Raw genomic sequence first — 13931 nt, forward strand, 5'->3', positions numbered from 1 at the left:
GACCTTGATAGTGGTCTTCACTTTGCCATGGTTGCTTCTTTGAAGTGTATCAATGTCAGGTTGACTTTGTAGATTTTTATTATTATTAAGTAGGGCCTATCCCATTTAGCTTTTTAGATTTTAATGTGTTATTTTTGAAATATTTTTAAAATTTAAGTGTCTTTAATGAAGTATTATCATCTTTAGTTGTTATCCCCATCAGAAGAAGAATCTTCCAGGGAGATGCCCTGAGTCCTCTGTGGTTCTGGTTCATAGCACTCAGCCATGTTCAACAACTAATAATATTAAATTTAGGAGTTTAAACATATTTAGTGTGTGGTAAAAGTTTTATATATTTTAATTTTCATTGGCACATTTTATTGATATACAGTGTAATTGAGGTTTATCCTGTTTTATAATTCTTGTTCTGTTTATTGATATAATAATAATGTCAGCTTAATGTATACAAAGTTATAAAACTGAGTCTTACACACACAAAAAAAGCGGAGGTTGGATAAATGATTAACCTGGTCCAGCTCTGTTTTAAAGCCTTTCAGTCAGATCACAATGCCACTGCTTTATTTCCAAGCATTTCAATTTAGAACTATGATCTAGATCACAATAATAGTAGTAGCAGTGGCATTTGATGCAAGAAAGCAAGTGTATGAGCTTATGCAGCATCAGCCAAAAAAATCACACCATTCCCTCCAAATGCCTGTCCAGTTCCTCCTTAAATTTATTCAACCTATCAACTTCCACAACGACAGATGGAAGTTTGTTCCAGCAATTAACCACCCGCTGGCTAAAGGCAAATTTCCGCACATCTAATCTACATCTGTCTTTTCTTAATTTGAATTTATGCCCCCTTAGGTTTGTAATCTGAACAAGTGGAAGGATCCCATCAGAATTCAGCGTGATCAACCCATTCATGGCCTTATATACCTCAATCAGATCACTGCGCAGGTGCCTAGTCTCCAGCCACTGCAATTTGCAGAACTTAAGCCTCTCTTGGTAAGAGGATCCCTTCATTGCCCTCACCAATCTTGTTGCCCTTCTCTGTACATGCTCAAGTAAATCTACATCCTTCCTAAAATGAGGCCTCCAGACCTGTACGCAGTACTCAAGGAGTGGCCTGACCATTGCCTTATACAGAGGGATAATCACCTCCTTTTCCCTGCTAGCAAAATTCCTATATATCATTGACAAAACCCCATGACCTGCCCTGGCAGCCTGTCTGCATTGCTCAGAAAACTTCATATCTGCCTGCACAATTACTCCCAGGTCTTTTTCATTTTCTACCACCTTAAGTGTGCCGACCGGGCTAGCCGGGTGGGTAAAGTGCCTCCTGGCAACCCAAAGGTCGTGGGTTCGAATCCCGCCTCGGGCTTGGATCAAAGTACTGCAAAAACCTTGCGAGGTGCATTATGGCCACAGAAGCCGATGCGCCAACGACTACCCCAAAAAAAAAAAAAAAAACCCTTAAGTGTAGTATCACACAGTTGGTACTACACTTAACCACTTTTATCCATTGTAGCAACTTACCCTTAATACCATTCTGCTCCAATTTGTACAATAGTCTTTCATGCGCAACAGTGTTTTTTATGCTTTTTATGCCTCTAACCATTCTGAGTTCATTCACTTTCCAGCAGGCCCACATCTTTCCTAAAATGTAGTTTGAAACTTCTCTCACTGGAGTTCCCTTACCTCCCCAAATATTGTATGTAAATATAGTTTAAATAATTTATTTTTAGAATCATTTCTTAAAATTTCTTTAACATTTTGCTATAGAAGTATTAATGAATGATTTTTTTTTTTTTTTTTTATATTAGCAACCCATACAGTTGTTATCAAAGGGCTCTGATGAGTAGTGCTGCAACAAGTGCGCTCCGCTTGCACCAGCGACTTCCAAACATTCAACTCAACAGAGAATTCCTTGCAATGCTACTAATAGAAGACAGCTGTCATTACTTATTTTACTCTCTGATATTTTTATATGCCTATCCTATCACACTGGTTTTGTTGCCAATTTTCTTGTTTGCCCTTCTGCACTCAGCAAGTTACACTGTTGCAGTATTGGATGTAAGTATTGCCCTCTTTAAGAATGTAAGATATGTGAACATTGTGTTAGCACTCATTCTTTTCTATTCTGAAAAAAAATCTTGAAAAAAAAAAAGAATATTGTTAAAAAGAAGAAACACTAATAAACCACGTGAATTATTTTTTAGTAGAATTTACTGTGCTAAATATTTGGTTACAGAAATTACAGTTGTGTGCATTCATGTATACCTTTACTCCAACACAGAAACCTTACTTGGCTTATTTGGCAATGTTTTTAATTTCTCTATAGGATCTTTTTATTAGCCTTGAATGATAGAAGGACAAATACTATATGAATCAGACTGGGAACATATAGTCCCCATGTATTTTTTTATCTTACTTACTTTCATCATGAATTTTTTTTTTTTTTTTTTTTTTTTTTAAGTAGTTTATTTTGATAAATATTTCATTACAAAAATTGTAATAGTGGTATGTGTTCATACTACTATTACCCTTATACTAATGCAAAAAAAAAGCCTACTGAACTAATTTGACTACATTTTTAGATTCCCTGCGGAATCTTGTCTCGGCCTTTCCCATCCAACACACTTGTATTGGTGAGAATCTTCCTTAGCGTTGTTTTTGCCAATTTCTTTGAAACAACATAATTCACGTTGTTGTACCAGTGTTTCTTTTTTAACAATATTCCCATAAGAAATTCCAGATAATGTCCACATAGTATAATTAAAATTTTATTTTGATATTCATTATAAAATATCTAAGTCAAATTAAGATAATTACTGTAAAATTAACTTTATATGTTCAAAATATTTCTGATTAATGTACAGTACAAGATTTTTTCACGAATTGTGCAGGTTTTTATGTTTAAACATGCTTTCAGAATTTGGGGCAAGGAAAGACTGACAAAGATATTGAATTTCATAAATTATTAATTTATGCAGTGAAAAAAAGAAAAAGAAACACCTATTTTGCAACAGCAACTAAAGGCACTGTTATGATCTATGGGAAAAGTGAAATGAGTTTACTTTATTTTATTGGTAATGTCATACACACCAGCAATATCAATAACAGTATATGATATGGAATTCAAGATAGCAGAACATAAAATAATAAACAAGTATAAATTATAAAACGAGGAAAAGGGGGAAAAAGAACTGGGTATAGTAACATAAATTAAGATATATTAACAAAATTAATAAAGTTGTCTAAAATACCTCTTGGAAACAAGTATTTTGGATAACTCAAGACAACTTTATATCATTATGCTAGATCGGTGGTTATCAACCTTTTTGGCTGAGGCACTCTCCGCCCCCTGGAAGTTTGCCAAGGTCCTAGTTAGCCCCCCTCGACGTGGGCACCTGTACGTGGTGAGGGAACCTCCCAGTGACGCTGCTGGACTTCCAGACTAGCATCACTGGGATCCAACGCCCACAGCCCAGGTTCCAGGCTTACATCAATGGAATCCGGTGTGTTTGCCGTGCGCTGCGACCCGTGGAAATTCGGAAAGGGGGATCCTGGTGGTTGAGGGGCCCAGCTTCAATACACCACTTTGGCCCCTGCTTCGACAAGACGGGAGGTCCTGGAAGGCCCGGCTAGGATCAATCGGCTAGTAGGCTCGCCTGCGAGGGTCAACCGTGTCAATGCCACGCCCCTACCCTCATGGTCCGAGGGACAGGATTCAGGCTGGCGGCGGTGCGGGTATGGTGTCTGGGTAGCCCTGGCGTTCCACTCCAGAGCACATTTATTGCATGCCGGGTAGTGGGCGTCCCTTTGGGCTCTGTGGTGGGTGGGGAGCCTGGGCACTGAACCACTTAAAATTTACATGAATCCTGATAAACTTACTTCCTCAGGGGCCCCAACACGGTCCCTATCAGAAACAAATGACAAAGATGCAGATAGCATTATTGCTAAAAAGAGGCAGCGAACTGAATTACCATCAGGGCCTGCCCCAAGGTTCTTAATTATGCATTCTACCAGTGAAACACCGATTGGTAAAATGTCGCCCTTTTTCATTCAAAAAGGGTTAGATGGGTTAGCAGGTTCACCCAAATCAGTTAAGAGGCTCCGTTCTGGAGACCTTTTAATTGAAACTAAAAATGACAGGCAATCTGAACATCTACTCCAAACAACATCAATCGGAGGAATACCTATAACAGTGACACCACACAGAGCATTCAATTCATCGAGAGGTGTCATTTCGGAATGGGACCTTCTCGGCGTGGCCGAGGAGGAAATCTGCTCCGAATTAAAACCACAGGGAGTTATTGCCGTCAAGAGAATTACTGTGCGAAGGGATGGAAAACTTGTTAAAACCAGGAGCGTTATCCTGACTTTTAACTCTCCTAAACCTCCTGATGAGATTAAAGCTGGATACATCAATTGTTCAGTGCGTCCATACGTTCCGAACCCTTTACGGCGTTTTAAATGCCAGAAGTATGGACAGTCTCAAATGGCCTGCTGTGGAGTCCTTGCATGCGCACGATGCGGTGCAAAGGACCACGAAACAACAGCATGTTCAGCCGCAAAACCCACCTGTATTAGCATTAGCATTAGTAGAGGCATTTGATGCAAGAAAGCAAGCTTATGCAGCATCAGCCAAAAAAATTAAAGTAAAATAAATAAATAAAAAATAACCACTTCACTTCACCCCTTTGTTCGTTCGAAATACCTGTCCAGCCGAGCCTTAAACTTATTTAGGCTATCAACTTCCACGACAAGGGATGGAAGTCTGTTCCACCTACCAACCACCCGCTGGCTAAAGGCAAATTTCTGCACATCTATCCTACATCTGTCTTTCCTCAATTTGAATTTATGCCCTCTCAGGTGATTATTCTGAGCAAGAGGAAGAATCCCATCAGCATTGAGCATGCTCAAACCATTCAAGGATTTCTACACCTCTATCAGATCACCTCGCTGGTGCCTAGTGTCCAGACACTGTAATTCGCAAAACTTAAGCCTTTCTTCGTAAGAGCACCCCTTTGTTCCATTCACTAATCTTGTTGCCCTTCTCTGTACTCGTTCCAGCAGCTCTACATCCTTCTTGAAATGAGGCCTCCAGACCTGTATACAGTACTCTAGGTGTGGCCTGACCATTGCCTTATACAAGGGAATAATCACCTCCTTATCCCTGCTAGAAAAATTCCTATATATCATTGACAATACACCATGAGCTACTCTTGCAGCCCGTCTGCACTGCTCAGAGAATTTCATATCTGCCTCCACAACCACCCCCAGGTCCCTTTCATTCTCTACCACTGTCAGTGTAGTACCACAGAGTTGATGGGTACTTTACGTTTGTCAATGTTAAACTTCATTTGCCACCTCTTAGCCCATCTGCTCAACCTTTCCAGATCCTGTTGCAGCAGCATAGTGTCAGTAGTGTCCTTGACAACCCTGCCAACCTTCGTATTGTCTGCAAACTTGGACATTAAGCTTGATATACCATCATCAATATCATTTATAAATACAGAAAACAATAAAGGACCCAATACTGAACCCTGAGGGACTCCACTAATAACATTAGTCCACGATGAGCATTGTCCATTGATTACCACTCTCTGTCTTCTCCCCCTCAACCACCCTTTTATCCATAGCAGCAATTTGCCTCCAATGCCACACTGCTCCAATTTGTGCAGTAGTCTTCCATGTGCAACAGTATCAAAAGCCTTTCTAAGATCCAAGTATATAATATCAAAGTTATTCCCTGCATCCAGTTCTTTTGTGACTGCATCATAGTATCCAATCAAATTGGTCAGGCAAGACTTCCCCTTAACAAAACCATGCTGTGTCTGAGCTATAACTGAAGTCTTGTCTAGATGATCCTGCAGTGCTTCTTTAACCAGTGCCTCCATTAATTTTCCGGGAACAGAAGTTAAACTCACAGGTCTATAATTACTTGTGTCAGCCTTTGATCCTCCTTTGTGAATTGGGGTCACATTTGCACATCTCCAGTCCATGGGTACCTCCCCTGAGTCCAAGGAAGTCTCATAATTATGGCTAAGGGTTTGCTTACTTCCTTTGCTGCCTCCTTTAATATAACTGGATAGATTCCATCCACCCCAGGTGCCTTTCTTGTGTTTATCTTCAACAATTTCTCCTCCACTTTACTCTCAGTTATTACAAGATTCTCTAGCTTACTGCCAGAGTTGAATACACCTCTGGCATTCCCCTCGCTGAATAACTCCTCATGTGTGAATGTCGATGCAAAACATTCATTTAGTTTGTTAGCTACCTGAGCAGGATCATCAACAGTTGACCCATCGATATCAAGTGGACCAATCTGATTCATCCCCTTCCTTCTAGAGTTTACATAAGTAAAGAACTCTTTGCTGTTTTTCTTCGCATCCCTTGCCAAGGATTTCTCGTAATCTGCCTTCGCCTGCCTAACCTCCTTTGTAACTTGGTTACAGATCAACTTGTATCTATCATAGGCTTCTGCGTCACGTGTTAATTTGTATGTATCCCATGCTTTGAGTAAATCCCACTTCAGAACACTGTGATCACTGCCACCTAGTGGTTCATTTATCTGCAGATTCTTAATGCATGAAGAATCACTACTGATAATCAAATCAAGAGTATTACTCCCTCTAGTTGCCTCCCGAACATGCTGATGTAGAAAACAATCATCCAATAAATCCACAAAAGCCTTGCTAGTGTGTGAGTGACCAGCCCCCAAATTCCAGTCAATATCTGGGAAATTAAAATCCCCCATAATAAGACTCTCTGATTTACTGGCCCACTCTATTTCTCTGTACAGTTTCTTATTATACTCATCAGAGTCATTAGACCTATAGCACACTCCTACTCTCAATTTTGATCTCCCAATGCTTATGTCACACCATACTGACTCGACACTGCACTGTCTAGCAATGTCGACTTGCTTCACTTCCTTGGATTTTATGTATTTCTTAACTAATAGCATAACCCCTCCTCCTTTCCTATTCTGTCTATCCATTCTGTAGACATTGTACACCCCAAATTCCAGTTCTGCATTCCTTATATCTGTGTGACACCACGTCTCTGAAATCCCTACAATATCTGCCTTTGATGTTTTGAGCAATACCTCAAATTCATCAAATTTATTTACTAGACTCCTAGCATTAGTGTACACGCAAGTATACATGCACCTGCTCTTCCTCTTAGCCACCCTAACACAACCCATGTGTTTACTTGTACCCCAGTGATTCCCAGCAGTCTCTGAAATACCCTGCATCTTATTTTCCAGGCTACTGCTCATTCCAATAGAAGCAGTGCAAGAATCACTTTCTCCTCTGCCAGTGGCTACTGTTAATCTATTAGTCCTTGTATCCCCCCAATCTAGCAGTTTTCCAACCCTCCTAACACTGCCTCGATAGCATCAGCAAACATTCTTGCATCCTTTCTATTTAAGTGTATCCCATCCTTGTAGAAGCAGTCTCTCCTGTTAACAAGTACAGACCAGGCTGAAAAAAAATTCTACCCCTTGAGCCCTGCACAATCTTTCCAGGGCTGAATTGATCGACAGGGCTCTCATCATATACTCCCTCCTATCGTGTCTGGGCAGAATTGCAGACACTTTCAAATTCAACCCTAATTCACAGCTTTTTTTCATCAGTGACCTGTACTTTTTAAGTAATTCTGCCGGTCTCCTACTCTTAATATCATTAGTGCCAACGTGTACAACTATATCACCTTTTGTGCCCTTAAAAGATGATATCCGCTCTACAACGTCATCAACCTTTGCCCCTGGCAGACATACCCTAGTCCTGTTCCACCTATCCTTTTTACAAGGTGCTTCCGTAGCCAGGTGGGAAGGAGCAACAGTGTGTAGCACATGCTTCTTGATTAGACCGGGGTTCAAGCCCGTCACCACCAAATACGGAGGATGCGGAAAGGTCAGGGAATGAGCACCGCATGTCCCGGAGCAATATGGCCTTAGTTGCTAATGCTCCTAAAAAAAAAAAAAAAAAAAAAACCAACCTTTTTACAAAGCATGTTTCCCGTTTCCCTGACAATAGTCACCAACAACTACTAGTTCCTTTGGGACCAGTGCATTCTGCCTTGGGGGCTGCTGCTGTGTTGCGCGATGACCAAGTGCAAGCTCTGGCATTGGTGTGGGCAGCTGAGAGCTTGATGGGCCCCTCACTTGTAATCCTTCGAGGGCATCCACCCTGTCCTTCAAGCTCTCATATAGGCCCATAACAATGCTGAGTTGACGCTTGATTTCCTTACACTCCTTGCATCGCACACATACAAAGACATCCCCCATGGCAGTATCATGTCCCATACCTGACTGCTCCGCAAACATCAAGCAAATAGTGCATCTTAAAAGGCTGTGATTCAGAGGGCAACTGCCCCCCCTCAGTTCTCCTCTGAGCCACAGCATTCCCATTAGCTTGAGCCTTTTGCTTTACTGCTCTGGTGTGAGTCATGATTTCGATTTACTTTCAATAAAATTTCAATTTCAGTACAAAATTAAATCCTAAACTTGTATCCCAACACAGTTATAACGCTATATTTATGTTTCAGTAACGAGTGTTATCTACGAAATATTTGTTTCAGTAACGAGTGTTATCTACGAAATCCCTTTATATAACTTCCGTATCAAGTTATGTATTAATTATTTATTTTTACTAATTATTTATATTACGTAACCTAAGTGGTTATATGTATAGTTAAAAGTACAATTTAATTGCCAATGAAGTTCGACAAGATTAATAGATTTTACTGATTAATTTTCGCATGACAATGGCGGCTATTTACGATCGGTAAACACGTGGATTTGATACCCTTTCCGATACTAAGTAATACCTACAAAATCTCTATCTAAGTTACTTTAAACTTAAGTACCGTAAATAGGAATATAAAGCTACTCTAGAAAATAAGTTAATATGTCAATTTAAACTAATAAAGCAGAAAATAAATCAGAAAAAACTTCTCTGTTCCAAGAGCGGCAGAAAGGCACGTCCACACAGGCAACCCTCGTGCTATTAACTGTGAAGGCGAACACCCGGCCTACTCACGAGCATGACAGAGGTGGAAAGAAGAAAAAGAAATTCAACGGCTGAAGGCAGAGTTAAATATATCATACCAGGAGGCAAGGAAATCGGTGAAACCCCTGAATACCAACAAACCTACCTACACCCAGAAGGTAGCAGGGAGATGTTCCGTCGGAACTCAGACGGACATGACCATTCCTCCAAAGGAGTCTTTCACTCCCATCGCGCGTTATCTCTTAAGTTCTGAAAAACCTGCACAGAAAAACAATCAGCTGCCACTCCTATATCAGTACCTCCTAGTGCTCCACCACTACCAAAACAAAGTGGTAAAGAAAAGCTAAAAAGTTCGGAAGAGCCACCCGTAACACCAGAAACAATGGATGTAGAGACTAAGGAGGTACCGGATGAATCAGTCTTGGAACTCTTTGTGGAGGAAGAAATGGACACGGGACAGCGTCCATTCTTCCCCAAAAAAGATAAATCCAAGACTGACAAATGTAAGCCCTCAGCACCTCGGAAGCCGCCTGACGGACCCACCAAGCCAAAATAATGGCTAAATTCTTACAATGGAATTGTCGTGGATTCCGGCAAAATATTGATGACATCAAGGCCCTCCTGCAAAAGCACGAGCAAGTTTGCTTTTGCTTGCAGGAGACATATCTAAAGGCAAATGACGATCCCACCATGCACAACATCACAATTTTTCGAAAGGATAGAATTGTGGATGGCTCTGCTCATGGAGGAGTGGCTATCCTCGTCGGCAATCAGACCCCAGTTCAGCCCTTGCTAATTACAACTAGCATGGAAGCTGTTGCAATTTGCCTTTCGGTGGGATTTATATTAACAGTTTGCTCTCTTTATTTGCCACCTGGGACTGTGACATCCCCCAGGAAGACCTTGATGATCTTGTAACGCAGTTGCCTCCCCCTTACTTACTTCTCGGGGATATGAATGGACATAACACCCTGTGGGGTAGTGCTAACATCAACGGAAGGGGACGAGTCATAAGGCCGTATGCTCAATGACAATGACCTTTCCCTTCTAAATACTGGAACAAACACCTTCTTCCACATGCCTACCCGTACCTTTTCTGCCATTGATCTCTCTATCTACTCCCTTCACTCACTTGGGAAGTGGAGGAGAATCCATACGGAAGTGATCACTTCCCCGTGATAACTTTGTTACACAGTGGGAGCCCATGTCTTCCTTTTAGGTTACCACAGTGGAAGTTTGATCAGGATGACTGGAATGCCTTCTAACATCAGGCAAATTTTGACCTCAGTACAGTCAGTTGGGAGCCGATCAATGATGGAGTAAAGTACATCACAGAAATCATCCTCCAAGCAGCTGAGAACGCTGTTCCAAAAACATCTGCCCGGTTTCCACCATTTCCCAAACCTTGGTGGAATTCACAATGCACAGCAGCAAAAAAGGCTCAAAACAAAGCGTGGGGGATATTTCGCCGATATCCTACCACGAACAACCTTATTGCCTTCAAACGTGCACGAGCCAAAGCACGCTACATCCGGAATCGTGGATCCGTTTTACATCATCTATTAACCAGTCTACCAACTCTAAGGTAGTCTGGGATATAATCCGAAAAATGAAGGGAATATATACCTCCCACCCTTTTTCGATCCTAGATTATAATGGATGCACTATTGCAGATCCAACTGCAATAGCCAATTCTCTTGGGGAAACATTCTCTAACATCTCTGCAACATCTTCGTATTCCCCAGAGTTCCTGGTCCTGAAATATAAAATCGAAAAACAGGCACTTAACTTTAAATCTAATTGCATTTATCCCTACAACGGGGATTTCACTATTCAGGAACTGAAAAGAGCCCTCGCTCTTTACAAAGCAAGTGCTGTTGGACCAGATGGCATCCATTATGAAATGATTAAACATCTTTCACCAAAATCTATGGATTGACTGCTCCTTCTGTATAACAAAATCTTTATTGAAGGGCAGTTTCCAGACTCCTGGCGAAAGGCAATCGTTCTTGCCTTTCCTAAGCCAGGAAAGGATCCAAAAGTCACCACCAATTATCGTCGTATTGCTCTGACTAGCTGTCTGTGCAAAATCCTGGAGAGAATGGTTAACTCTCGTTTAATATGGTACTTAGAATCAAATGACCTTCTCTCCAACATCCAGTGCGGCTTCCGAAGGAACCAGTCCACTTTGGACCATCTTATTAGACTGGAAACGGCGCCTCCGTAGCCAGGTAGGAAGGAGCAGCAGTGCGTAGCACACGCTTCTTGATTAGACCGGGGTTCGAGCCCGTCACTACCAAATACGGATGATGCAGAAAGGTTAAGGAATGACCACCGCATATCCTGGAGCAATATGGCCTTAGTTGCTAATGCTCCTAAAAACCAAATAACAACAACATAGACTGGAAACATCCATCCGGGATGCTTTCCTAAAACGCGAACACTTGGTGTCGGTGTTCTTTGACATGGAGAAAGCGTATGACACAACTTGGAGATTTGGCATCTTAAAAGATCTGCATAGCCTTGGCCTTAGGGGGCAACTCCCCATTTTTATTACAAACTTTTTAGCCAATCGATCTTTCCAAGTTCGTGTGGGATCCTCACTCTCTCGTTCCTTTAGCCAAGAGGAGGGAGTACCACAAGGATCAGTATTAAGTGTCATGCTTTTTGCCATCAAAGTAAATTCCATCACAGAACAACTTCCTCCAACTGTAAACAGTGCCCTCTGTGTTGATGACTTTAGCATATTTTGTCAGTCATGCAACATGAGGGTTATTGAAAGACAACTGCAGAAAGCTATTGATCGCCTCAACTCCTGGGCTCTTGCTTAATGGCTTCAGGTTCTCGCCGGAGAAGACCATTTGCGTACACTTTTGTCGTAAGCGTAATCTTCATCCTGAACCTGAATTAAAGCTCGGACAAAATGCAATTCCAGTAGCAGCGGACACAAAATTCTTGGGACTCGTATTCGATAAAAAGCTGACCTTTCTGGAACATATCCGTCAACTCCGCACAAAGTGCACAAGAAGGCTGAATATTCTGCGCTCTCTTTCCTCAGCATCTTGGGGTGCGGATCGGTGCACCCTACTACGCATCTATCGTGCACTTCTACGATCCAGACTAGATTACGGGTCCCTGGTATACAATTTGGCCAGAGACAGTGTACTTCGATGGCTGGATCCTGTCCATCATCAGGCTCTCCGTATCGCTATTGGAGCATTTTGAACATCTGTCCAGAGCTTATACGTCGAAGCAAATGAACCACCGTTATCACTTCGACGTAAGCAGTTGTCGCTAAAATACGCCTTAAAACTGAAATCCCCGCCAGACCATCCTACGTGGCCATTTGTTTTTGAGCCACGATGGGAAAATCTGTACAACACCCGTAAGACTGCCAATCGTCCTTTTGGTATTCATCTCCAAGAGCTACTCAAAGAACTTAATATTAAGGTAGACAAGGTTGCCCAAACACCAAAGCAACCCCTTCCACCCTGGCATGCTCATGTTCCAACATGTGACTTGTCCCTTAGAAATTGGGGAAAGTCGGACACTCCATCGTCTGTCTACCTGCAGCTTTATTCAGCACACCGAGCTGAACATTCTGACTTCACGCCAGTTTACACAGACGGTTCGAAGTCGGAATCATATGTGGGATCTGCTGCTGTCTTTACAGACAGCACTACATCGGAGCAGATACCTTCTGAATGCAGTATATTTACTGCAGAGCTGCATGCTATAGAGTTAGCCTTGGATCACATTAGTGAATGCCAATACCAACGGTTCATTTTATATTCCAATTCTCTCAGCGTATTACAAGCTTTAATATCTGTGAGATATAATCCTCATCCAGTTCTGTCTAGTATTCAGCAGAAGATTCACTTCCTCCTTGGACGTGAATATGATATCCGCTTCTGCTGGATTCCCAGCCACATTGGGATTAGGGGAAATGATTTGGCTGACGCCGCTGCCAAATCAGCAATTCCCAATAATAACCGCTGCCTGTCAGTCCCCTATACAGACTACAGGCAAATAATACACCAAAACATATATTCCCAATGGCAGAATTCATGGAATAGACAGACTGCGAATAAATTATATCGTATAAAGCCTGTAATTGAACCGTGGCAGTCTAGTCTGTGCAGGAATCGTAAGGAGGAAGTTGTTCTTGCCCGGACCTGCATAGGACACAGTCATTTAACTCATTTGTTTTTGCTGAGGGCTGATGACCCTCCTATGTGTGTGTCCTGTGGCACAATTTTAACGATTAGACACCTTTTAATTGACCGTCCAGATTTTAGCAATATCCGTTTTACCGCTTTTAACCATCTGACTGAGCCGTATACACTCAGTCAGATTTTATCTGAGAATGACAATGTGTCTGCTGTTTTTAGCTTTTTTAAATCAATAAAGGTTTTTACTCGTATTTAAAATTTTTACGTTATTGTTATTTCTTTTATTAGATATCTGGACATGGTGGCCTAACTACTTAGGTCACTGAGAGAATAAATTTTTATATATTACCTGGTCTTGGCGCATTATAGCCTTAGATGCTAATGCGCCAATAAGATCTAAATCAACCAACCAATCCTAGTTAGTCCCTAGGATTATCATAGGTATATTGCACTAAGAAAGAGGCATTTTTCAGTTTTTTGTATATATGTACTGTATTACAGTTGAACCAAAAAGTAATCACTACTCTTAAAATTAAAAAAAAAAAAAATATAAGCATTATTAAGTCTCCAAATTAAAAAATAGACTTGCTCCCCAAATCTAATGAGAGACCTGCTGCAACAGATTTTCAGCAATTTTACTTATAATTAGGCATCAGAGTTGATAATTGACAGCAAATGGCTACTGAGCATCAAGTCTGTTTCTCTTTTTTGATTTTGTGTCACAATATTTAGCAAACCCACATTCACATAA

The 13931-nt window shown here is 41.3% G+C and overlaps 1 protein-coding gene across 1 annotated transcript in view; it reads left to right on the forward strand.

The window, feature by feature from the left end:
- Positions 1 to 13931, forward strand: part of LOC150078080 (transmembrane protein 33-like) — a 138689-nt gene that overhangs the window by 57420 nt on the left and 67338 nt on the right. Inside the window, exon 4 of the mRNA XM_090384260.1 lies at positions 1809 to 2058. Coding sequence (XP_090240386.1) covers positions 1809 to 2058 — 250 coding nt within the window. The remainder of the gene's footprint in view (positions 1 to 1808; positions 2059 to 13931) is intronic.

Source organism: Mastigoproctus giganteus, chromosome 11, assembly GCF_048544385.1.
Source record: "Mastigoproctus giganteus isolate SK-2022 chromosome 11, ASM4854438v1, whole genome shotgun sequence".
NCBI lineage: Eukaryota > Metazoa > Arthropoda > Arachnida > Uropygi > Thelyphonidae > Mastigoproctus > Mastigoproctus giganteus.